This window comes from Agelaius tricolor, unplaced genomic scaffold, assembly GCF_023055355.1.
Source record: "Agelaius tricolor isolate 1412-34295 unplaced genomic scaffold, bAgeTri1.0.p SCAF_10, whole genome shotgun sequence".
Classification (NCBI taxonomy): Eukaryota; Metazoa; Chordata; class Aves; order Passeriformes; family Icteridae; genus Agelaius; species Agelaius tricolor.
In genome coordinates this window covers 26,265,912-26,293,704 of record NW_027269270.1, presented here as the reverse complement: position 1 = coordinate 26,293,704, position 27,793 = coordinate 26,265,912, and the positions used below count along the sequence as shown (strand labels likewise).

The following is a 27,793-nucleotide window of genomic DNA, read 5'->3' as shown; positions in this document are numbered from 1 at the left end:
ACTGCCCCTATAGTCAACATCTGCCATATTTTTTACTGTTAAAAAAATCCTGCCAGCTTTCTAATGTATTCTTTATTTAGTGTTGCTGAGTCCTTCCTTCTCCCTATCCAATCTCCTTCAAAAATCTCAAATCATCCCCCAAAGGATAAGACTGGCCATGACATGAGACAAAAACAAAGATCACAGAAATTCTCTTTGAATTGTCTTTTGATCTCTCTCTGCCTGCTGTACCTTTGCCAAACCCCACCCTGGAGGCATGTCCAGCAGGTCCAAACAGCAACTCCCATTCCTCCCAGCATTCTCATCCCAAAATAATCTCCTTTTTTCACATCCTGATGTCAGCACACAAATCCGATTCTGCTCTGTACTCTGAAATATCTCTTTTTTTTCCTATCCCACATTCACACGTGCCTATAAAAAACCTAAATTTGAATGGTTGAATGACCTAGTGACCCAATTCCCCACCCCAGGGGAGCACTCTCAGGAGAGATGACTGGCATTTCAGCGTGGCTGCACAGCCCTGGCCGTGCTGTGGGGCTGCTTCTCTCCTCTTTGGTTTCCTGTGCATGACAGAGCAGTGAAGCCTGAGCAGTGCCCATCATTCAGTGTGCACTGAGGGGCTGTGCTGAGGCACAGATAAAACTGTGAATCCTTTGGGAAGGAGCCTGCAACTGGGAGGAGCAGCTCTCCCCCTTGAATCAGAAAAGGTTTTTTTTTTCCAAAGGACAAATGGTCTGAATGCATTCCTGACTAGGTTGTATTTATCTGAGCCACTTTTAATTGGTGGGAACAAACACCTACCTTTGATTTTAAAGAGGTTTCAATTAGGTCTATTTTAAGCCTAAAACAAACCCAAGAAGGTCTATTTTGAACCTGAAACAAACCCCAAAAGACACCTTTGATTTTAAGAGGTTTCAATTAGATCTATTTTAAGCATAAAACAAACCCAAGAAGACAACAGAAAATAAGACTCAGATGATACCAGACCCTTCCCCACTGTGGAGCACTGCAGGTTTCCAGTCCTTCCTGCACTCAACTTTGATATGTGGGCATTGACAAATCCAAGCTCTGGTTGTCAACATAAATCTTGGCCACGGGCAAAATAACCAGGAGCCAGAAGCCAAACCCCAATGTTCTCAGCCATCTCTCCTCCCCAAGCAGGAACACCCTTCATTCCACCCCACAGTGCACTCACTGCAGCTGACACATCCCATTCCCTGATCCTAAGGAGTCACAGCCACCCTTTTACACTGTGCACTTCTGAACTGAGCCTTGACATGACTCCAGAGGAGGCAACAGCAGGCTCAGCTCTCTGCTTGCTGCTGAGCTGGGGATCTCACCAATGTCACAAAGACTCACCTATGCTGCACAGAAAAAAAATAGCACTGACAAAAATCTCATGAATTGCACAAAACACCCTGATAAAAATGAGAGTTGTATGGTAATAGGAGCCAGTGCTATTGTTCTGGAGCACACAGTGGTTTCCATTCTATCAGCTGCATACTAAAACAGGCAGTCATGCTAAACTAACACGTGTGCATGTGCTCATTGACAGTTCAGAGACACCTCTTGTCTCAGTTCCTGACTTCTTGCAAATTCTGCAATTTCTTTCTCTCCAAACAAGATTCATTTCAAATGTAAAAGCAGGAGAAGGCTGATTCTGCCTGCTTTTCTCATGTCAACCATAGAATTTCTCTCCCCAGCTCAGGAAAGCAGGAGAGAGCTCTGTATTTCTGCATGTGGTGGTGCTCTGAACCAGACACTAAACAAAGGTGCCTGAATGCCTCAAACCAGAAGCCATTTCCACAGTGACACAAAGCAGTGCTTCCTTGGGATTTGGTTATGCAAAACCAGACCTCACAGACCACAGCTATGGAGGGCAACATTAATGGCTGGGTTACAAGCACTGAATCAACAAGTGAATTATTTATATGCACATTAGGATTTTTTTGTCCCTATTCACACATGTAATTCCAAAAGTACTCTGTAAATCCACTGAGGTTGCTCTATCTTTATACAGGGGAAATTGAGACCTGAACACTATCACAGGAAAGTAAATTTTAAAAGTAGGTTTATATACAATAAAAAGATGGTTGAATACTTTCAATCTATATATAATCAGTATATAACCTCTGTAATAGTCTCATAATGCAAGTGTAGTTCTTAGACAATTCAAACACCTGATGAGGAACATCCTTCATCTGGACAATTAGGGATCCATGATGGGGAAATAAGAGAGGCACAATCACACTGCCAAGCAGCTTCTCTGCAGTGTAGAGACATCAGAGTGGATTCTCCACTCTTCAGAACAAGTTAATTATAAGCAATGTATCTGAAATTGGAAGTGTGATTGTGTTCTAAATCTGGTGCAGCAGAGTGATCAATGGAACTCAGTCTATTTCCAGAAAATTTGCACAATGATAACAAATACTTAAAATCTGTCCTTGAAAATTGTTTTGCTCTGTTACTGCATACAAATCTGTGATATTGGATTAATCTACATTAAATTTCCTCTTTACCAGCAAAGCAGTATATTTGTGATGGGCAGCAATGTCATAACCACTTGTGCCATTCTCCTAAAGCCATCACTGGCTGGCCCAGAGGCAGCAGCACAGCCTGGGGCAGCTCCTTCTACTGCACTAGAACAGAATCACAAAGTAAAAATGCTGATACAATTCACAGTGTCACTCCTGTCCCCTGGAGCCTTCCCATTATCAATAGCTACAAGAAATTGAAGAGTACCAGTCCACCACCATTACAAATGAGACTTGGACATTGCTACAATCAATCTTCTGGAATCGATAAGGTACAGTTTGATAACCCACTGACCTGCCAATAAGAAGAGCACAAAGAAAAATGACCAGAAAGTTTTAAAAGCCTTTAGATGATGATGGTTTTCATCAATACAGACAGGTCAGTCAGAACAGCAGTGTTTTTTTTAAAGTGGGTATATTTCACCAAAATTGTCAGAGGTAAATACCTTTTGTTTCAGCTCTAGGTTTATTCAGTTGATACATCAGTATCATATTGAATATATTTATAGTACTTCTTTTATATAAGTATAGCATATCAGTGCTATAATTTTCCAGTGTTCTCTTTAAGAACTTTTGAGCCCTAAAAAAATAAATTCCAGGATTTATCTTCTTTAGGAAACATTGGCCATCTTCTGATTCAAAAAGAAATTAGTTCAAAATCTCAGAATTCACCACACCATAGAAATTCTGTTTTCCAGAACCTCCAGAATTAAAAATATATATTTCTTAAATAGCTTCATTGTCTCCCATTTTTGCCATGGGAACAGCATAATGCATTTACAGGGAATTAAGGGATGATATTTTAAAGACACAAAAATAAGCCTACCCAAATAAACTGGTGATAGGAAGCTAGCTCCTGGCAATTGTAAAAAATTGCACTTTCTTGCCAAGACTTAAGATTTTATAGGGAGCATTTGGATTGTGAATCATGGTGCAGGAGATTTAATGAAAAGATCCAGCTGTCAAGTGATTTTGGTAGAGAAGAAATAGGAAAGAAAATCATCTTGAGCTGGAGAAGAAATACACTGAAATGCAAACTCAAAGACATGGCATAATAGATACAGCCCATCACACAACTGCCAGGAAAACCTCTGTGCCATTATAAAGCCTGTCTACAAAGAGATTCCCCACTACCAATAGATCATGGAGTACCACTGGCCACCAGTTCAATTCCATTGCTTCCACAAGATTTGCCAGGCTGCTGCTACCGGAGTCTCCACGGGACTGAGATCCACAATGTGCTCTGAAGAGTCCTCCCTTCACACCTCCTCAGGGAAAACATGTCTCATATGCCCTGTTCTGACTTAGGTGTGGCAGTCAAGCCCCCACAGCCTCACATCTGAGCCAGGCAATCTGCCCAACCTTTCCCAGAAAGGCTCCTGGCCCAGGCTGTGCAGACCCAGTCCAGTATCTCTGCTCTTGCACTGCAGATCAGTCCCGGGTCACCCAGAGGCTTCATGCTCAGAGTGGTACCACGGCTCCCATGATAAACTATCCAGCCCCTGGGTAAGCTCTTAGACACATTTGGATCCAGCAGGCCCTAGGTAACCTCCACAGACAGCCCATGTAGTGGCAGTTCCACTGATCTCTGCTGTCTGTGCCTGCCAGATAGAGTCTGATGCCAGCCAGGAGAAGAAACCAGGAGTTCTGGAGCTCTTGCACCATGATACAAAGGTCTGTGTAATCTGCTGCCAGTGGGCATTTTTTCCTCTTTGTCTAGAAGTGAATACATTTACATAAATTAAGTGAACAGGAAAATGCAGATTCTAGCTTCAGAACTTGCTAATGGCCATGTAAAGGATGATGAAAATAAGAGTAGGCCTGATTTTTTGTTGCCTGTCTCATGCTTCTGTTATTTAAAAAAAGATTTGGTATTACTGAAAGTACAGTTATTATTGCCAATGTTGAGCATATTTCTCACCAGGTTTAATTGTCTGCTTCTCTCTGTTTTGGCTTAATATTTCATCCTTCATAGGATTTTAGTCACTCAACCCAAAGTGAAAAACCCAGTATGCCCAGCAGGCTACTCCTTTCAACAACCAGATAGGTCATAAAATTGTAAGAAGTGAAACAAAATAAAAATTAAAAAACCCACCCTAGGACAATGCTTCCTAAGTGCTCATTATCAACATGGACTCTTAATTTATTTCTAGCTGTTTTACATCAGTACTGAACTTCATGCCAAACTGTAGAACAACGACATCCAACAGAGCTGGAATTTGTATGGGAAAGCACTAGATTTTTATCCTGAAGGCCAAACAAGTAGCTGTTTGCAATTCAGCTTTGGACTGACTATTCCATTACCACACATAGTTTTAAAGCAGTTAAGTAAAACTATGTGGGACTGAGAGGTCACAGAATACTATTTTTACCTGCAAAATTTCTTACCAGATTCTCTGGATATTTCACATGACAAACAATGTAACTGTATTTTTCTCAACATATTTGCACCTAAAATTCTGCTTATCTGCAAGAGCTTTTCAAAAACTCTGAACTGTCAGTATTTTAGGAACAGCACAGTGGAGGAAGAGAATACTCTAAAAAGAAATATTGGAGAACAAATTGCTTGTTAGATGAAGAACATCATCAGAGCTTTGATTTCTTATAGCTGATTCAGGCCTTTGGCTTTCAAGGTCTCTGTCAAAAGCCTTCACTTGTAGAAAATACATTTACCTCCCTGAGATGAATAAAAGGAAGAATGGAATCTTAAAGGAACTGTGCATGTACACAAAGGTTAACTTTGATGGTACAAAGCCAGTGTTCAGGTGTTTAATCCTCATCTTCCAAAGCTATCTTAGAGGAAGGCAAGCACAGACACCCAAGAACATTTGAATGGCTTCCCAAATGCCAGAGTGCAAAGTCCAGCATTTTTCTCACATTTTGTCTGGCTCTTCTCCTTTGCAATAATTCAAGAAGAGTCTTCTGCACTGCATTTATGCCTTGGCAAAATGGATCCCATAAATTTTCAAAGTGAGGAATAGAGGATCCAGCCCTGTACCTACATCAAATCTGTTCTAGACACAAGGCCTGAACCAAGAGCTGCTGCTCTGGACAAACCCCATGAACTCTGATGGCCACGCTCAGTCTCCAGTCAACCTGCTTACTGTGTTTGATAAGAAGGGACAACCCCACACATTTTGAGCCAAGGCTGTTCAGAACATGTGCTTTGTTGTGATATTTCACCTTGTAAACATCAGTGCCTTTGGATTACCATGAAGAACACAGCAACTATTGCATGCAAACACAACACACACAGAGGTACTAAATGCAAACCCAGTTGTAGCTGTGAGCTTAATGTGGTCCAAGAGCCTTGAGAACAGCTCTGAGAGCAGCTTATCCCATAAACACAGATGACAAGCATCACCTTGACTTAAACCATGGACCGCCCAGCTTCGCATTAAAAAAAATAAAATATTAGGGGGGTTGTTTTTCTGGGTGACCTTGAACAACGTGGGTTTTGGCAGGGGTGGGAGAACACCATGGGACGGGGAGTGAGCCAGCTTCCACTTCTGTTTCATTTCACTGCGAGACAGTGTTTGGTTAGTTTGGATGAGAAACAGCGGCTCTGTTTGCCATTAGGGCTCCAGGCTCTCCAGCGCATTGCGAGTGCCATCTGCAGGTGGAAATCCGCACTGGCTCCCGAGGATAAACCTGAGCCACAGGAAATCCTAACTGCACGTCTGAGGGAAAAGCTCCCAAAGGCAGAGAGAGTACAGAAATGCTCCTTTCAGACTATTCACGAAACCACTCAGACCTGTGGCAGCAGAATGCCAGGGATTATCAGAGCAGCTTCCCATGGCATTTCCTAATTCTGAGCAGCACAAAGGTAGCAAGGCTCCCTGTGAGCAGAAGAGGGTGCTCAGAAGGCCACCTTAACCTCGGACTGCTGGGACTGCCAGAAGACAGGGAAAGGATACTGGGAACAGGAGAAGTGCTTCTAATACGTGCAGTTCAGCTAGATAGTGCTGAAATGTTGGGAGACTTTTCCAGCTGGAAGGCATGCTGTTCTCAGGACAAAAGCACTGAATAAGGAAAAGTTACAGAGACTAAAAAGAAATTATCTTTTGATTTGCATCCGTAACTGGCTGGACGACAGTTATCTGATTTGCAAAAAATCATTCCAGCCAAGCAAGGAGGCCATCACTGGAACACTGTAGCTACATCCAGAGCAATATTCCTTTGGTGATGTCTTGATAATGCCTGGCTACAAATCGTCAGTGCAGGGCGGGCACTGTGCTGTGCCCAGGTTGGCACTTTCGCAGAGGCAGCCTGCACACGGTACCAGCACTGACTGAGAAACAGTTGCAGGTACACACAAGATAACAACCTCCCTCCCAGGGGCTCAGGCTTTTTAATCCAAATTCAAACATTTGCCATCTGTGCGTTCCATGTAGTATAAATACAGTCAGAAAAATTGCCAGAGCTTTGTCTAAACAGCAGTTATGAGAGAAAGAGACCCCAAATTACATTTCCTATTGCCCGCAACACAGTGCTGTAAAATCACTGACATTTTCTGAGCACAGCTGTATGCAGGAATGTGATCTATTTGGGCCATGCCTGATTGAATCATTACATCCAGATTTATCAACCTGCAGTTTCTAATCAGACATAGAGGGAGCACGTTCCACCTCTCAATCTAGTGCCATGGCAGGTCAGTCAATCACAGCATTTTTCAGCACTGCAGTCCCAGACACAAGACTCTGGTTTACACACAGTACAGCAAAACTAGGAATGTTTTTCCCCCTGTTAAAAATGTCAAGAAGATTCCTGAAAATTGCTTCTAGTCTGACCTTTGCAAATGCCCTCCTGAAACAGCAAGAGATAAGAACAAATATGTCAGGGCCAAAGAAAGTGGATTTTTGAGAATAAATTTATACTGTATGGCAGGCTAAGCACTTTTATCAGAGAACTGCCAATAAGAAATACTATTGCTTATATTGTCAAGCTCACCAAGTGTGTCAGGAGAACACTTCATATATATATATATATATATATATATTTTTAAGAAAAACAATCATAACAATCATAACAATAATTTTTATTACTATTAAAGCTAGCAATTAACATCCTGATGAGGGAAATAGGCAAACTCAACAGCTTTTTTTGGGTGGTGGCATATCTGCTTTATTACATGGTTATATTGGGAAAAAATCCTGCCAATTATTCACCCTAGCTATGGAAAAGATGTTTGCTAGCTGGAGAAAAATAACAAATATTTAAACTTAGAATTAATTTCCAACCAACTGTAAAGTGTTAAGCATCAGGAAGGGGAGTTAGGAAGAATAAAAATTGATCATAATCCAAGTAGAGAGGAGATTTATTCCCAGGTGTAAAATCAACCCCACTGAAAGCTTCTGCAAGAGAATTCCAGGTGTGATAAATTTATGGACTCTGCTCTTACCCTCACTATTACTCTGTCCAAAGCAGAGTGTTGTATTCTCAAGTCCTTGAGCTCAGATAAAGCCTGAGATTCCTTTCACTTCCCCTCACTCTGTGTCCCCAAGTCCATTTGCCAGCACCACATTCCTGTGTCACACTGCAGACAGGCCTCATAAATTAGCAATGATATTCTCATGTGAATGCACCAGAGCAAAGCGTTCCTGTCAAAGCTGTTGGGAAGGGACCAGGTTCAACTTGTGTCAATTATTTGTAATTAGGATGCATCATAAACTTCATGTTCACAACAGTCCAGGCAGAGCAATGGGCTGCTCAGTGATTCTACCCATCAGCTGTAAATGAGTCTGATTCAGAGGAACCCAAGAGGTTCTATAACCTCAGAAATGACACTTTTTTCTTTCCTCTGCATCCCCCTTTGAAACACCCACCTTCACTTGAACTGGTCACCCAGTGAACAAGATTCATTTGCTCTGAATTTGGCCTTGGGAAGTGAAAGGAAATGTGTCTGAAATTATGCTCAGAGAGATGTGCTGAAGTGGTAGAGAAGAAGGCCTAATAGGGAGGTTAAAAAACTCTTCAGCAAAGTAATTGTATTCTGACTTACCCTAGCACCTACAGGTGCCAGCTGCACACTGTAAGGTTCCTCAGTCCTGATGAGGGGATTGATCTCCCAATTCCATCAGCCCATGGAGCAAGCCTTAAAGAGCTGCTGCTGTTTCCAGGAGCAGACAGTTACGTGGCTTGCTCTCACCTCTATTGTCAGGACTCTGTTATTTTTCTGTCTCTTCTCACCTGTTCTTAATTTGTTTCCTACATCTCTAGTTAAGAAGTACTCGGAGAGGAGGTAGAAAAGCATACTAACTATGCTCCAGAAAATGTGAGATGAAATGGGAATCATGAAGATAATGTATCAGAGGAGGGGGATTTAGAAAATGGTAATGACACAAAAGACATGAAATAACCTCGTTTCAGCTCCTGTATATTATATGATCCTAATTTTCATTTGCTAGCCCAGTATAGCATCCAATAACAGCAGACTTGAGCACTCACTCTGGGAAGAACCCTAATACTGATTTTAGGATGAAAACTAACACTAATTTGTGTTTTTGGATGACGTCTTGCAGAACCATGCTTTGCAACATCCAGCCTAAAATCCATTTTAATAAATTTGAAGAAATTTAAGTTTTTAGAAATTCAAGCTTATTACCAGAAATCCTAATTCCACAGGTGGTTTCATGAAATTTTAGAAACCCACCAGTGCAGAACTGCTGCTTTCAGGCTGTGAGATTTGTGAAAGGTATGTAAGGATTTCCCATCACAGCTGAATGGTAACACTGAAATTCATTAGCAAGCCAAGCAATGGGATACTCCATAAGAGCTGAACATCTAATGAAAAGAAGGATGTTGGTAATTTAAATTTACAACAACATAGATATGAAAAGGTTTTCAAGGGATTGGTGAATAAGAATAATTATAGTAGAATTAAATATGTTGAACATGGTTAAGAGGAACATAGGAGAAAACATGACAACATTCTACAGATATTTCAGGATTGTTAAATCATCCCAGTTCCTGGGATTTATCCCCTTAAGGGAGATTAATAAGACTACAGGGATATAAACAAGGGAATAATAATAATAAAGAAAGAAATTGAGAGAAATATCAATGCAATATGAGGGAGAAGAGGAAAAAAAAAATCTCGTCAGTAGCTGCCATCAGGCAGTGAAATATTTTCCCTGAGGAAACAGTGAAAGAGGTATGTCCCTGTTACTGGAAATATCTTAAACTAAACTAGGCCAGCACATGGAAAATGTTTTGCAGAAAACCAAAACTAAAGTCTCGTAAATTTTTATCTTATGCCACATTGAAACATTTGAGCAATAACCTGCCCTGTGTGTATCAGGGGGACAAAACATTCTGCTTTACATGGATCAATCAGGAATTTATCCAAAATACCCAAAGGAGAAGTACTTTTACAGATTATCAGTTACAGATAGTAGATGTTTCAAATCTACCCCAAAATGGTGTAACATGATCTGACAGTCAGAGCTGAGACTGGGTAATTTCTGACCATGGATACTTACAGGGGAAAAAAAATCTACTGGATCCATGGAAGAACTTACAAAAGGTCCTCTTTCTTTTAAATTATATAAATAAGGACAGGATGCATGTTTAATCATCTACTATGATTTCACTGTGAGGAATAGTTGTAAGATTTTAGCTTCATACCAAATTCCTCAAAAAATCTTGCTTACAGTGTTCTATGAGTTAAATTACAGTAACAATTTCTACCTGTAATGATTGCCTCAGTCCAAACCAAAAAATCCCTGCCACATAATGCACTGAAGGATGGGAAGGGTACTTGTCCTCAATACAAACTCTGGTGTTTGTTCCCCTGCTTCCTGACAGCAGCTCCTCACCTTATGTTCAAGGCCCTCAGCCTCCACCTAGGAGTTAGGATTGATTTTTCCACCACTCTCATTCATAACCATTCTCCTCTATGTCCCAAGAGAAAGTGCTACTTTCCTGTAAGCTGTTTGTGATTTCTCATGGCCTTTGAGACCTTTCATCGACGCAGTGTGATGATTTTCTGACTCTAAGTCCTGCAGTGTGCATGCTGACTTCCAGACCTTGGAGACAGGACCCTGAGCAGCTCCAAACCATTGAAGAGAGCAGCAGAAGTGTGTTTCACCAAAACAGTGATAACTTTTTCTGAATATGCAAAAGGAGCAACAAAAGTCAAGGCAACAGAAGTGTCTGGTTCGGACTCTTACCTGTGCTACCTCTTCAAAATCATCATGTCTTTTCTGCAGTGCTCGTGCTCTGTGTAGAGACTTCCCCACTCCCGTGTGTTTGCTCAGAAAGGCTTCCCCGTGATTTTCAATCCAGTCCAGGACCTGCCAGAAAAGAAGAACATCCAGTTACCTCTCCTGCCTCAGCAGCACAGAGAAACCCTGTGAGGGTGAGGATGGAACAGCTGCAGAGGAATGCCTTGTGCTTGCTGTGGGTGAACACAAGCAGCTCTGTCAAAATCCGTTCTAACTGGAGAGAAGATAAATGCTCGTGGACGCTACTGCTAAATTAGGTTTATTGAATTTTTGTTATTCAATTTATTTTGAAGTCTAGCTTAGTTATTGGAGCCTGGCAGATATTAAATATTTACTTTCACATAGATGACTTTTTGGGAAAGGGAATCAGAAATCTGGAATCTTTTACAAGAAGTACCCTCCTCTGATGAGCTTGTGTAAACTGCAAGACAGCAACAGCTGATTTCACATCTCAGTGTGAAACTCATTCCTGAGTTGTCCCAGGAAATTGGCAAAAGACCAGATGTTGTTATGAGGCTCTGATAACCTGATAGGCCTAATTAACAAAAGAATCCTCAGCATTTACTAAGATGCTAATAAAGATAATGTATTTTTTTTGTATATAATGCACTTGGATCTAATAAGCTCACAATAATCTGCAAGCATAGAGAAATATCACATTTTTGTTTCCATCATAAAGACAAGAAAGCTGGCACTTTAAAAAGCTGAGATATGGAATAACAGAGTGAATAAAGTAACAGCATAAATATAAACCTGTGTGGACACAAAGCACTCAATCTGCCCTGCAAACAATGAGAAATATTAAGCAGTCAGTCTGTGGCAAATGCAGGAAGAACTCTGAAAGGTCCCAGTCAAAGCTGAAATCACCAGAACTGTAAACATGTATGTGTCAGCATATTTGGAGAAACTCTCCCTTACCCTGAAGAAAGGAAAAGTCTTTAGAACTAGAATAACTGTGTAATAATTCAAGATAAACATTTAACATTTTAATTGAGAGCATGGACTGTGTAATTTACTCTACTGCCAAAAATTAACATCCTGAGATACAAGTAGACATTAAAGTTACAGTGACTTAGTTGAAATTATTTAATTATCCCTTAAAAACTTAAGAAGCTTGAAGATGCCATTAAAACTGCAGTTAGGAGTGTTTTCTAAATTAAATCTTCAGATTTCCTAATTGTGCTTTATCGACAAACTGTATTTTATTCTAGCTAGGAAAGGACTGTAACTGCTGAGTCCTTTGGAATGAAAAGAACTGTTCTGTTAAAGGCTGTTTCTGTTCACTGGGGTAGCTATAATATGTTAATATCTCCTTTTTTAAAATTATTTTTATTTCACTAGTTTAAGATCAACATTGATGGAAACATTATTTTCTATACCGATGTGCATATCCTGTCTCCTTATCTCCTCAAGGGCACAATTACACACCCAACAAAATAAGCAGCAAACCCAGGTCATGGAGAAAATGAAATAAAACTCAGTACAGCTACAGCAGGCTGACTGTGCCAGCTATTACAGTCATTATATGGCTGGATAACCACAAGATTCAAAATGCTACCTGGAGGAAGAATAGCCCTAACTGTCCCTGTAGAATGATCTGTGTAACTGTTAAAATAATGATAGAGGCAATTCAGACGGGTTTCATCTGAGCACAGCATTGGGAAGGAGGTATCTGAAGAGAGCCACTTCCAGAGCCCTTTCCACACTCTTTTTTGCTGAGGATCAAACTCTACCTACAGCACAATTAAACTGGCAAAGCAAATCCTGCCCAGGTGGGGCCAGGAAAAACAAACTTGAGAGTCCACTGGCAGGGAATGCTGATAGTTTGTATGGGATACCCCAGGAAAACATGGGAAGAAAGAGATGGAAGAATGGTTTGAGAGGGAAGAGGTTGGAGAAGCAATCAGGCAATAATTTAGCAAAGTTCTGGGATGATAATTGCTCTTCCTCTAGGCTAATTTGTATGATGGGAATATGGCAAGATGATTACATAAGTGAAGTTAAGGTCAAGCCTTTTAAAAACTTTTAAAAAGTTAATTTAATTTTTAAGTTATAAAATCAACAGGGCTCTATTTTAAAAGGGAAATCAGACATTTTGAGGCAGCACTTTGAAAATGAAATCTCTTTCTGTAGGTATCTTTCCTAATCAGAAAATGTGAAAATTAAGAAACATCTCATAACTTTATCCAATTTAAATCAAAATCTCCTTGGGAACCAATTCTTTCCCAGCAAATCCTCTTGATCTGCACCCATTTTACATGAACACAAAATGTCAAAGGAATAGTAAATCCATTACTTTAAGGAACTGTATCTGCCCTTGAAGTTAGTTGAAAAACTTCTGGATTTTCACTGTATTTCTTTTAGCAGAAATGAATGAAGATGAAATAAGGATGACTTTGGTAATAATCAAAGTATCATTAAAGTGGAAAAGAATTTGAAGATCCTTGACTGCAACCCAGCACTGCCAAGCACACCACTAAACCAGGTCCCTTAGATTCTGCATGTCTTTTGAATACCTCCGGGGATGGTGACTCCACACTTTCCCAAGCAGCCTGAACACTGAGGGATGCCCAAACTCTGCAGTCACTGACCCCTGTCCTGTGCAACAGGAAGAGATGAGAAGGGTGAGCTGGTGCCTCGGACACAGCGTGTGGTACCAGCGGTGACAGAGCACCCCGGCTTCTGCAATTGGCCCAGGCCATGCCCAACAGCTGCACTACTGAAGTGCCTTGGCCAAGGGAATCGTTAATCTTTGTCACCCTCAGACCCACTGTTGTTGCCATAGTGACTCTTAAAACGAGGTTATTCTGAAAACTGAAAATAAATTATACCATTTTACACTTCAAGCAGTTGAGAGTCAGATCTTGATCTCAAAACAGTACAAACCTGGTATAACTCAAAGGGGTTAGTTTAACTCTTTGTTAATAAATTCCAGAGCAATTCCACCTAATTTATTCAGCTTTAAATGAGGCCCCATTTCACATAGGTGCATAAGCATTGCCTAACTTTAAACACATGGACAAAGCCTCTAAGATTGTCTGGTGAAAGAAAGCCAGGCAGTATCAAGCTGCCACTATGAGTGCTTTCTTGCTTGCTCTTGAGGCACTATGGGCTAACTTAATTCTGGTGAGATACTAGGAATTCATAAGGTACTTCAAAATTCACAAGAACGAAACCTTATCTTTACTTTCCTGTAGCTGCTGTTATGAATACTCAGTAGATCGAAGGCCCTGCCTGTCTGAAACTCCTATTCCAGAAGCTCTGCCTTTGCCAAGCCTGCCTTTTGTAACCAAGAAATGCATTTCAAAGGTTCATGTTTCAGATCATACTTTACATCCAAAGCTTATTACAAATGTTTTGTTCCACTGCGCAGCAACAAAATCCAATCTTTTCTGTCAAAGCCCTTCAAAATTGCACAAGCCTAGTTAGTAGTACTGAATGTACCAGATTTTGCAAATACAAGACAGAATCTCTTGATACTTCATTTTTTTCTAGCAGAACTAGAAGCTACACAGCATATATGCATTTATGAGCAACACAGCTCAAAAAAGATGTGCTCTCAGGTCACCCACAAACCACTCCTTTATTGGAAGGAAAAAGTGCCTGTAAGAGATACTTGGCACATTAGCCAGGGAGACCACTGACTGTGAGGAGAGGCAGCAGCCAGTGTGGGATTGCCAACTTCTATCCACTGGAATTCCATCTGGTGGATAATGCTGTTCTGTGCACGATGGCATGGCCAGCCCAACCCCTGGCCTGCTACCAGGCCCTCCAAGAGAACTTGGTGTCAGCAACAGCACCAGGGAAGGCAGAACAAACACTGAGAATCAGAAGAAAAACAAAATGAAAAATCCCCCCTAACTCACAACAACTCAAGGAGACTTAAGAAATACTAATCCTCTGTAATGAATGAAACGCAGACACAGTCTGATTTAAATCAGTTTCTTTTTGTGTTCCAAATAATTGCTGAAAATAGATTCCTTTTCCCTATTATCCCTAGCCCTGTCACAGCAGGGTAATGTCAAGTAAAGGTCTAGCTGAGAAAATACACTGAAATACAAAGGAACTTATCCTCTGGCTTTTCCTGCTATTATTAATAGTTTATAATAGAACCCAAAACAAAACTCAGAACTCAGCCATTCTCATCTGTGGTTTCTGTTTCCTGATAAAAACTTCCTTTTTCACTTCTTCATTATAAATTTATGTTGGTGGCACAATAAAATATTGTTGCAAAACCTTTTAAAGATGGGGATCACACCTCATGTTTAAACCAGAAACATCAACTTTGGCTTCCAGAAAATGATTTTTATTTCCAGAGGCATCTATATCTGACTCTAAAACTCAGATCTTGTTCCCACCAAAAGCCACAGTGAAATTTCAACTGCCTTCAGCAAACATGGATCAAAGACCCCACATGTGTCAAGTTAAGAGGCAGGAACTAATTGTGCATCCAGCAGGATCTGAGCCTCTGGACACACATGTCAACCATGTTCTATTTTCCATATAGCAATGTGTGAACATGTGTAGTTCATAGGTTGCAGTGCACAGGTTGAAGCAGTCCCCATGGCCAGGTACAGCCCTGCTGGTGCAGCTCTGGGAGGGAACAGGGCCTTTCTCTGCTCACTGCCTTTGGTCAAATATGTCAAATCATGGAAGAGTTTCAAGAAAAAAGTAGAAAGCAACAAGGATTTCATATCAAAAGTAGACTGGAATTGGAGTGATTTGGTTCAATGCCTAGCATGGCAGTTGAGCAAATGACTCAATATCCCTGCCTCCATTCACTTTTCTAAAATGACATTAATTACATTTGCAGTTGAAAGAAGCAAGACTGACAGAGAAAGTGGAAAGCTGCCTTCCACTTTAAGTTTTTGCAGCCTCTATGTGGTTCCAAATTTGGTTGGGGATTCTAGGAACCTTTTCCACTAAACGAACATACTGAAATATTATAAATAATAAGCAATGTGGTGGCAGCTGTACAAAAGGGAACAGGCAATCCATTGAAAGGCAAGGCTTTAAAATCAGGTGCAAGCTGCTCCAAAACCACTCAGGTACAAATGCCTAATTGCTGAATGTATACCTATAAATCCTGAAATACCATAGCTTGATCTGCCCATGCAGCAATGACTAATTCATCTTCAGAAAATAATATAGCCAGCCTACCAAGTTCTTCTGTATTTAATTCAGCACAGACTCTAAGTAAAAAGAGTCACTAATTTCAAACTGTCTTAAGACATGGTGTTGTCCACTATCACCAGACAAGCAATCTGAGGTTTCAGAGGGGTTTTTTGGGTTATTTGTTTGTTTTAAGGTGGAATTGAGTGAACAGAGCTACACTCATTACCGTAGTCTGAAGACTGCACAAGAAGGATGAACTTTGATACTTCTTCAATCCTTTCTCAAGAAAGAGCTCTCTTAAAACACTAAAACAGACAATGTTCCCTAAAGTCAGTTAAAAATTTTTGACCACCATTTTGCCTTTCCTTTTCAGTACAACTTCTCTGTGTTGTATGTGTGGACTCAACCGTGCCTGGGTCTCTTTGAAAAGCCAGAGAACTAATACAGCTGCTATTAAGTAGGAGTTTTTAATCATTCCCTGCTTTTGCTCTCTAATTGTAGCTATTCCAAATACCACGACATAATTAAAGAGGTCTTTTGAAAAGAAAAAACATACAGTCCCATTTACCCTTGGAGGGAAAAACAACCTTACAGACCTATCAGTATTTTGCTGTATATTGCAACTAAATTAATGAGGGGAATTAAATGCAGAGCCAATTAAAACATTTTTTTTAAAAAATTTCCTTTATTCCCTTGTCTAAATTCAACTAAAAAAGAAGTACCTATGAAGTCAGATTGAAGGTGTTTTTATGAGCTTCCTGGACATTATGTGAAAGCTTCACCTCTGCACAATTTTTCATTTGAACAGCAAAAATCTAACCTTTGAAGTTTAAAGCCCCACTAGTTTGTCAAAACAGAACATCCATGTTCTGTTCTTTGCAGTGGGAGCAGCCTCACAAAGCACAGCTGACACTGCTGGACACATCTGAGAAAACCATACAGCTACTGAGACATGTGAGTCCAGAGGAGTGTCAGCAAGTCCTAGATATGCAAAAATACATGCATATAGTCTTATTCACACTTCTCACTGCTTCTAGCACCCACAGATATCCTACAAGCCCATCTGGAAACAGAACTGTAGGAGTTTATCCAGAGAAGACAGTCTCTGCAGCAGGATCCTTGCTCATCAACAGCTTCTGCAGTGGAAAACACTACAGAATAACGACTCCCCCAGCAGCCCCCTTCTTAGAAGTTTCTGTTGCAAAAATATGCAAACTGGTTATGAAAGGGCTGCAGACTTAACAGGATGACTAAGTGAAGACATCCTAAATATCTCCCATAGCAATGGACTGCACATCAGCGAGACCGTTCACAGCTTCTTTAGCAGAGGCTCAGAAGTTCATGGGGCTTGCTGCAGCAGTTCTCTCATTCCCCACCCATCTCCAAGAACTTTCACATTACTGTAGACCTACAGACCCGGGCAATAGTCACAACTACTCATCTGAGAATTACAATCTGATTGTCTCAGATAGGCCACCCTCCATGGGCAGCATGGCTGCTCCCCTCATGCAATGATGAGGGATACACACAGCTGCTCCAGCTGAACTCCTTACCTTTCCATGGGCTTATATGGCAAAAATAACCTTGTGTCTGCTTTCTGCAGATGGCTCCTATGTACTTGTACAGTTCTTCACATCTATAAAAGTATCATCGTGGTTTGAAGCTGGTAGGAGCTTGGAGAAGAGTGAGAATACAACGTGTTCTGGTCCCGTCCACCTTCTTGTAAAGAAAACAATTGGCCCCAGCTCCAGTAATTAGCAAAATGTAGGATTTAGGATTTAGCTGTGTCTCTCTTGGAAACAGCACATTCAGTTCTGGGCTCTGGCAGAGCTGGCTGGGTGTAGGCTGGGCATTTTGAGAGCAAGACTTGTCCCTTTCCTCTGGGCATGGCCTGAGGGCACACAGCCCCAGCCTGCTCCTTCACTAAATGCCATCATCTGGGATGTGAGCTCCCCAAAAGGGAGTGGGAATATACACCACATGCCTCTCTTACCCTGAGAAGGAACTTCTTTCAACTTAACATTGCTTTCCTTTGGTAAAGTTCACATTCATCAAATGTACCCACTTATCTTTCATTTTCTCGATTAAATATTTTACTTCATAAAATTTGGCAACCGCCTCTCTAAAAACATTCCAAGTAAGAGAACAATAGACAGACAAATGAAGAACTAATGTTTCTTCCTTAATGCCTGGATTGTTACTAATGTTCCCAGATTATTGTTTTTTAAGGAACTCAAGAAAAGGAAAAACCTATCTCCAAGTTAAAAACCTTGTTGTATTCTTTAAATGCTGAACTTCTTTTAGACAAAATTTCAAAGCTGAGTGTAGGTGGAGAAGCTATAAATAACCACATTTGTGCATGTTCCTTCTGTACAAGACACAGAAAATGTGCTCTGCATCAGCATAGAAAGATGCTGCTGTGCTCTGCATGAAGCTTCTTCAGGCTGACAGGTAAATTATTTCTTTTGCAGTTATGCTGCTGGGTTCCTCTTTGTGAGTCTTTTCTGCAGCTCTCAGGAATCATACCTGGCACTTGGCTGCAGGGTAATGAATTGGCAATACAATTAATCAAGTCTGTCAGATGACGACCAACGGTAATGTTCAGAAATTCAGAAATATTTTCTTACTTAGGGCATATAGACACTTTTATTTGTTGCTGTCCATAGCACTAGTTAGAATGGTGATTTTGCTCCTTCTGAGACCAAGACATTTTTTCCCAGGTCTCCCTTTCTTCTCCCATGTTTTTCCTTTCACATCATTTTTCCAGAAGCAGCTGCTGGGTCAGACATGGCTATGGCCAGCTCTAGTCTAGGTCTGGCTCCCCCCATCTGGGCAGTTTGCTTGGACATAATCAGAGTTTTCTGAAAGAATGTCACAGGTCTCTCACAGCTCAAGAGGATGGGAAGAACATTGTCCAGGCAGAGTTAGCATTGAAGCAAAGGCAACCTGAAAATCTCTTGATTTTTTGCTCAAGCAAATCTCCATTTCATTTTTCTCTGTTTCCACCACTTTAGCTTAAGCTTTGAAGTTCCCAGGAAGAGAAACACCTGAGCTCAATGTCTGGCCCAGTTTCTTCCTCATGTGCACTTACATAGGGGATTTCTACAGCCCTTTAGAACCAACAGATAAAACAATATCCTAATTATTAGAAACATCTTTAACAATGCTCAGACTCTGCTATGACCACGTGCACTTGAAGTTTTATTAATTCCTCAAATAATTATTATTATTCAGACTTATGAAAACCCTTTTCAGCAAGAAACAACCTTGAGCTGTTCAGAGAAAAGAGGAGACATTTAAATTATTCCAGGAGTGATACTCATGAGAAGAATGAAGAGCAGAAGTGTTTGGGGACTTTCCTTGAGCATCTTTTTAAAGACAAGCTCAATTTTCCCCAAACCGAAGTTTTCTGTGGAAAACCTCCTTTCTTATTTTTTTAGTTTGATGGCTACAGCATCCCCTCATCCTGAACTTCCTTCTCTTCTTCTTTCCTAACACCTTGTGGACATTGAAAACCTGAGGAGGTAAGCAAGCAGGAACCATATCCAAAATATCCAAAATTTTGACTGTTTAAAGTTACTTTTTGTTGGAGGAACAGGGAAAATAATAACAATAAAAAAGTCTCATTTTGTGGTTTCCCTCCTCCCCACAACTTTTCCTCCTTATTTGGGAAGGGAACCATCTGAAGGTCAGAATGTTTTATATGTTGCTGAAGCCAAAAATAAAAGTAATTTTCTCCATCCCTCAATACATGTTCCATCTAAAAAAATACAAAAGGCAGGGGAAAAAACCAAGTCAAGAGCTTTCAAAACAAAGGGAGTGGAAAGGTGAAAGACCAATGGATAGACCTGAAATGTGTTTGGTTTGCATATTTTCACATTTGAAAGACATTTTTGTTAAAGGGAACCACAGTGTAACATAAAAGAAGTTTATAGCTGTAAAAGTATACAGGAGTTGGAGCCAAGCAGCTCTGTCTAAATGTGCCTGAAGGGTTACCCCAGTCTAGGCAATAGCTTCCAGAACTACAATCCAGGTTACAGCTTCTAAAAACAAGCAAGAAGCTTTGTCTAAGAGTTCCCTGTGAGGAATATGAAACAAAAGAAGTTGCCTAAAAGTCTCCTGTGAGATAAAACTCTGCATTTACTTCAAAATAGTGCACAACCTCTCTTCCATGGAAAGAAACACCAGAACTCTTCAGTCAAGCTGGTTTGGTAAGGCAGCTAGCAGAAGCAGGCACAGGAGCTGCTGCCCAGCACAGCTGCCAGAGAAGGAAGTTTGTGGCATGGAGCAGGGCAGAGCTGTGAGGAGGAGCAGCAATAACAGGAATGACTGGAATGGAGAGGAGCACTGGGCAGAGACAGGTCATGGTGCCAGAGCAGCTCAGCCTAAGTTGGCTCTTGCTACCCAGCAAGACAAATAATCTCAAACCATGAGTGTAATTCATTACAGTGGGGAAGCAACCAGCTGGATGAGCAGCTGCTCCATGGAGGAAAACACAGGGAAAAGTGTTAGAGTTATACATTAGCAACTAGCTTTCATTATGCTCTTTGTTGTCTGGCAAGGTTTTTTCTCACATCAATGAAAATACCTTTTGTTGGCCATCAGTCAAAAGCAATATGAAAGAGGATTCATCACTCAGAGTGACAGGACCATGAAAAAGCTGGGAGGCCATAGGAGGAGATAATTGAAAGAAAAGATCAAGGGAAACAAATGGAGTAGAAAAGAATGACTATTTTGGACTCCTAAACCAGTGCCTAAAATAGCATATTTATTTCTTAGCATAACACACCTTTATTTAATTTTTAGATAGTCCCAATAAATCCTATAAGATCTTTCCATAAGGGGTAAAACTGCAGTAGCAATGACTTTGTTGGTTTAGAGCAGGGATCAGACATCCTGACATGAAAAGTTCTAGTCATGAAGCTTGAAGTGACCTTTGGCAGGTTGCTCAACATCAACCTTTTAGAAAACCCATAATCCTGAAATTAAATAAACCTTAATAAGCAAGAAATATTACTATTATTATTACTTCTTAAAGTTACAGGGCAGAAAGTTTTCTGGCATTCCAGTCTACATCTATTCAAAGACCTTATTTTTCTCTATGTCCTTATGACAATTACTCATTCTAGCAATTGCTTTCAGAAAATATACATATAGCTGGAGAAGACTCTATTTTATTTCTCTTTCTTCACCACTGCAACCCTTCTATTTTTGTAGGGCTAATCAGTAACAGACAAGCCTAATCCTCTCCCCTCCTTTGCCATGACACTAAGAGCCAACAATGCCTTTCAGAAACAATAAACTACACATGATATTTTCAGGGACCCTGACATGTAAACAATCCTGGGACAGAAATAGATAATGAGGACAGGATACATAATGACTAAAAATTCTGTTTAAGTGTAACATCAAATTTTAGCAGTTTGCTGAGGACTGACTTCCCTGCAGAATGCTGCAAGGCAAATCTGGGATCGGGAGGACACTGAATGCCCAGCAGAATGGCATCCCACAGGATTTGGGCTCCTGCATCCTAATAAATCCCACCCAACATTAAGTAGTGAAATGAAGGTCTTGTCTGAAGAGCCTACATTATCATTATTGCCCTGACAGTCTGGAATAAGAGAGGGAGGTATCCAGGGTACAATGAGAGTCATTCTCAGGTGATGCCAGTGTCTCTCCATTGCTATAAAAGGAAACTCTGCATTAGGCTCCTGACTTGGATGATTCAGTTGTGCTTCTAAAGACAGGCAGGATAAATACAGACCATGGATCATTACACCAGCCTACAGAGAAGGAACTGCATCTTTATATTGCCTTCTCCATTTCTCCATGCTATGACTTGTTTCCTCTTCATCCACTGAAAGACAGACCCAAATCATCAATGAGTAAGTATGATTTCAGAGGGTTTCCACAAGAGCTTCTTAGCCTAATAACCCAAACATTTGCCATTCAAGAAGGAGCAAAACAGACCACCTGAGAGGAGCAAGGTCTTGAAGGACAGAAAGTGCTCTAAACAAGAAAAACACTTTTCGACAGACAAAGGAATTTTTTTTCTGTTCCTCTTCTCGCTTCAATAGGTTCAGAGATCAAGCTGGCTCGTTCAGATTTCTTCAGATCTTATCTCCCAAGACAGCTGTGAAGCTCATCAAAGTGTTCTTGCACTGCTCATACATCAGTGTTAAGAAAACTTCAGTTGGTAACTGAATCTGGCCCCTGGAGTTGGATATCCCTTGCACTACTGCTCTGTGTATAAATTAAAAAGTGATCATTATTATTTTTTCATCAGTGACTCTTTAGGAGCACAAAGAACAATGGTCTGCTTGTCTTAATAACTGTGTAAAGGAAGAATGAGACAATGGTTGTTTCCAGATAATTTCTAGTTACACTTTAAGTCAAATTATGAAGAGGATAGTGTACTGTTAATCAGAAACCTCTAAAGGATTTCCAGAATAAATATCTTTAAATAAAAATTTAAACCTATAGTTCTTTGTGAAGAATTTTGGCACAAAAATAATGCAAGATAATACTGGTCTAAGCTTAAGAGCATTGTCAGACATTAAGAACAGAGCTCTCTTTCTCTTATGTAAAGTATTTAAAGCAATTTACTTTTTAGGCTGATAGCTGCAGACATCTGAAGTGTTCTTTTACCATAAGTGATGAGAGGTTAGAGGGTGCAAATGTCCCAGGTTCTGCCTGGACAGAAACACAGACCCTGCCTCTATACCAACAGCCACTGTCTGAACGTGCCCAAACAGCAACATGCCACATGATTGCACCCTCCCTCAGGAAACTCTGCTGTGGCCCTTCAAAGGGAGGATTTCTAAGACAGAGTCATTGAGAAAGAGGAAAAATGCACGTTACTTCTTTAAGTTGTGCTCTTTTTCCATGAACCCTGTCCTGTTTGTGTTGCACAACCCTGACCACAACTGCCAATAAATGCTCCATGTCTTTGCAAGCTAAAGGAGCTAGAGAAACATCCCTATGAAATCACCAGAAACTGAAGAAATACATGGGCAATATTCTCTTTCCTAGTGCGGTTCCTTGTGCAGCAAATCCAACACAATCTGGTCAAGGAGTACCAGGGGCTCTGTAGCTGTGCAGGGTGCTCTTACTCTGTACTCTGTCACCACTAGAGCTTAGAGAAACATCCATAGTCATGGATGAAACTCCTGCATAATCCCATGCCACTGTGGGTTCAAATTAAGGAATTATAGTCCTTTTTTAACAGGTCAAAACAAGCAACTAAATCACTCAGCAATGCTTGTTATTTAAGTGGCCATTTTCACTATGTTTGCAGGATACTAATCAGCACAAATAAACCACCACTTTACTTCCAGCACTGGCTACTTATAAGACCTCTTCAGAAGATGAGTGGGGCCACAGATCCCTTCAATGCCTGGGGTCACACTCACATTGCCTGAAAATGTTCCCATTCCTTTGGCAGGAACAACAGGAATGGAATGAAAATTGCTGTGAAAAAGCAATTGACAAAATGTTTAATTGCACGGTCTGTGATGTGGATGGAAGCAAACAGAAAACCCTTTTATTACAATTGTACATCCTTTACTGCATAAATAATAAAGCAGAGAAGTGCTACATCAGGGGTGTTAGAGATGTACGTGAGTTTGGAGACGTGCACACAGTATAAAGTTTCCTTTACAGCTGTGTAGGTAAAAGTTGTATGGGGTTCTATCAGAATTGTCTGCTGAGATATTCATATCACATAATAAACCAAAAGCATCACCAGCTGCTGGAAGGACAGGGTTAGTGAGAACAAAGGTATTTATCTCTTAGCCATGGATAACAAAAGGTTGTTTTCTCTCCTGTTGTATCCCATTGGGAGAAGGTTGCCAAGAAGTTTTACCAGTACTAATTCCTTTTTTATTATTTTTGGGGGGCAATAAAACCATAATTAGAACCTCTATTCACTATCACTTATGGCCAATAAGGCCACACACACCTTCTAAGGTCAGAGAAAGCACAGCAATAATACTCTGAAAATGTAAACATGTAAGTGACAAACATTAAATGCATCTCATGACCACATCAATTTACCAAAGGAGCTGTGAAAATTCTCTAGGATGCTTTGCATTGTAATGTTTTAATTAATGACTGACAGTGGGAGCTATTTACAGGCTAAATCTGTTCAGATGGCACACAGAGCATGTGATGTATTCTTGCAGGGTGATGTGGCTGAAGTCATCTGGTAGTAAATATAATCTTGACTTAATTATAATGTTCTTTTCTCTTCCTTAGCAATTGTTTATGAATAAATCTCTAGTTTTACAAGAGCAATTGAAGGTATTATTGTAAACAAAGCATAAAGGCAGATTTATTCTTTTATTTCCTTTGTCTTTGTAACAAACTATGACAAGTTGGAAAAGTACAGAATGCTGGAGAACTCCTCACTGCCTTGAAGGGACCAAACCAACCAAGTGTACACAGGCAAATGGGGGAGTAATACACAGACCTAATCCTCTAAAATCTTGTGTGAGAGATAAATGAAACATAAACTGCCTCAAACATCCAAGCATTCTTCTGCAAATGGACTACACAGATCACATGTATCTCATGGAGTGCTCAGCATTCTCAGATAGTGTATGGAGACAGACAGATGTTGGCAGGACATTTTTCCATACGAATGATGTCAGGATCATGCCCTGATCTGTTTTCTCTGCCAGTAAAAGCCAGACACATTACAAGTTAAACTGCTTGGTTATGAAGAGAGACAGCCTTTTCTCTTCAATACTCTGCAGTCTCCCACAGCAATGGCAGCTGGTAAATGTAATGATATCAGAATGGCCACATGGCCTTTTTATCCATCACCAGAAGGCAGATAACCACGTAAGGAAACCAAAACTATGTCCCTTAATGTATCTGGGCATGAAGCCAACAGAAGGCAAATCCCAAATTTAGAGAAATCAGATGAACCTGACACTAGTCTAGCTTGACCTTCTCAGTAACAAAGAGGATTTGAGACATCACTGCAGCTGGAAAGGCAACAGCTCCAGCTTTCTTAGCACTGCCTACCCTCTCTCCAGTAAATGTTTGTCAGTGTCATCTTGCTGTTCACCACTGGTCTTCATCTACCACAAGGTCTTCATCTTCTCCATTTTGACATGCAGAGCTACCACAGCTAACTCAACACTGTTCAGAGCCAAGAAACCACCAGCACACCGGACCTCAATATCCACCCATTCTTCCACTCTTTATTTACAGGCAGACATCCCAACCAAAGTGAAGTGAGAAGAAAGTGGCACCAGCAGAGTTCTTCAGAGAATCATGAGTCTGTGGAGAAACAGGCTGCCTGTGCCAGGCTGTGTTGGCATGTAGGTATGGAAATGATGGAAAGACTGAGAATTTCTGTGAGAAGCAATGAAGGCTGCAGAATGAGAGTATCAGTGTGACTGTTCTGACATGAAAGTGTGCTAAAGTACCAAGTTCAAGGTTTGCCCAGACCATTTCAATAAAGCATCAAATGGGTCTCCTTTCTCCTACTTTAACAGGTGTGCTCCACATGAATGAGTTTAGAGTGAAGAATTCAGGTGAAAGTCTTGCCTGTGTGAAACAAAGGGGATGGGAAGGCAATGGGGTGAAGAACAGCCTTATAAACTTACTTCAGCTATTTCTAAGGCTGTTTGATAACATTTCATGCTACAAGCTTTTTGCTGCCCTTGCTGTTTCATGGTGTTACTGTTCATGGGGCAAAGGGAACATGTTAAAGTGCAGAGATGCACAAAGAGGCTGGGAGGATAAATCGGGACCTAACAGTGCAAAGCAGTGGGAATGTGAGAAAATATGAGAACAGTTTGAAACCTCAACAGAAATGGAAATGGTGCTAATTGGATGGTAAACTGTCTGCAGAAGGGGAAGACCCAGAGCAGAGAGGAGCAAAAGGGAAAAGGTACTAAAAATGAACCAATGCATCTGCAGCCACTACAAAATAATGGCATGAAAGTCAAAGGGATTTTTCTTCTCCCTTGAGGGACAGAATCTCAGCACCTCCTCCCACAGCTGTGTTCTAAAAGGATCAAACAGTGCAGTTCTTCCCTATCTGAAACCAGAGAACTTCTAAAAAACAACTGAAGCAATGAAGTATTTTACACACTCAGCAACCCAACATTTTTATAATGATCCTAAATACTTTTGGTGTTAAAAAAGTTTCTTGTCAGTTCCTGCCTGTGTTGAACATCATGGCAGCTCACAAATTTTCTTAACTGCTGCTGCTTTTGTGTGAATGGTGCTCTGTTTCCTGGGAAGGCTGCAAATGCAGTTTCACACCATTTATTTTCTTTCCTTCTTTAAAACACTATATATTCATAACTCAGCATCCTCAGCACACCATTATTTATCTTGGTTCACATGTGCAAATGGATGTAATTGTATTAATATATAGATGTATTAGCAAATAGTCTTGTAAAATGTCTGATGGTGTGAGGTAGTGATTATTTCTACTGATATTTTATAGCCTAACATTTCTTACATTACTATTGTAACTTGGAAATCCACAGCATTTACACTGTATTTTTATACAGCACAATGTATTTCAGTTATGCTGTAACTGTAGGGATTTTGTGTAGTTCAAGCTGAAACCAGCTAGAATCAGAAGTATTTCCTTGACAGTATGAACCTCTGAGAACACAGCCCTGACATGCCATTAGTACATACAGCAGGCAGTCTTGCCTTCCAAATGAATTTCTAGATAACTAGAAATTACATGAACAAGCCCTGCTGAACTCAGTTTAACTCTCAAATCCAGTTCAAATGGCACACACTTGGCCTACACAAAGCCTTCATCCAGCTAATCAGTTCTGCAAGACTTCTCTATTATCTCTTGATATTCCATGTCCAAATGGAATGGTTGTCTCTCTTGTCTCTGACAAGACTAACCAGAATAGTTAGATAAGCAATTACTGATCTCTCAGGGTCCATAAGAGTCTCTTCTTGGAGATGTCTTTACCAAAATCTATTAATGTTGTTAGTAGCAGACTGAGAGGATGCAAAATAATCTTGCAGTCTTTATTAAGACATCCAACACAACAAAACCTGTCCCTTGTCTCCATGTGTGAGACAAGATTGATGCACAACAGGTGACACAAGAAGAAAGGCACGGATGAACAAGGGAAGGAGTGCAAGCTCTGCCACTGAGGTCATCTTCCACCAGAACTTTTACTGCACTGGGCAACAGCTGGAGAGGGTGAGCCACAGCATATCCTGACAGGAAAACTGCACCTGTGGGAAACTGTTTAATTCTGAGCTGTTTGAGAGGAGTATCTTCCTCAGAGAAACTATGCTGTATCATTATGTGTTTAGAAGACAGAGAAGTATAATAAACTCAGGGCTCTCTTGTCAGGATTTCTTCTCCCACATCTTTTCATTTTAGACTTGAACTAGGAGGAGCTCAGTTGAAGGTTGTTAAATTTTGACAAGGCAAGAAATTATTAGAGATAAGTCTTGCTTATGATCAGTGACAATATACAGGTAGACAGCTTCATCTACCAACTGATGGGCTTTTAACAAAATAAGCATAATAGGAATTGCATGACAGATATACAGGAGGTGATTAGTTTCAAAAAAAAGCCCTCATCAACATACTCAGATATCTTCCTCCTCCTCATGGAATCTACAATTCATATTTCTATTTAGCTGATAATTTCATTTATGAGTTACAAAGCATTTATCTTGAATAGTACAGATGTTTAGTGAACAGAATGATTCATCTCTTCCTCTCTACTTTCCAAGTAGGACAAAGAGATGCCTCCAGTGTGTGCTAGGATGGAAGCATGTCTGTCATTAAGTTGTTGCTTCCCAGATAATAACTACCCATTAAGAGAAAAATTTGGAAAGATTGCTGCCAACAGAACTCACACAGAGTAATGCTCTCTCAAGTGATTGTGCTCCAGAGACTCTTACTGCCTG

The 27,793-nt window shown here is 40.5% G+C and overlaps 1 protein-coding gene and 1 long non-coding RNA gene across 15 annotated transcripts in view; one reads left to right on the top strand and one right to left on the bottom strand.

The window, feature by feature from the left end:
- Window positions 1-27,793, bottom strand: part of KALRN (kalirin RhoGEF kinase) — a 465,290-nt gene that overhangs the window by 204,662 nt on the left and 232,835 nt on the right. For all 14 annotated transcript variants that reach the window (XM_071435302.1, XM_071435301.1, XM_071435303.1 and 11 more), the window contains one exon: window positions 10,706-10,828. In XM_071435302.1, coding sequence (XP_071291403.1) covers window positions 10,706-10,828 — 123 coding nt within the window. The remainder of the gene's footprint in view (window positions 1-10,705; window positions 10,829-27,793) is intronic.
- Window positions 18,236-25,873, top strand: LOC139593440 (uncharacterized). Its single transcript, XR_011680299.1, has 3 exons — window positions 18,236-18,325; window positions 19,315-19,398; window positions 25,094-25,873. It is a non-coding gene; the product is annotated as an uncharacterized lncRNA (long non-coding RNA).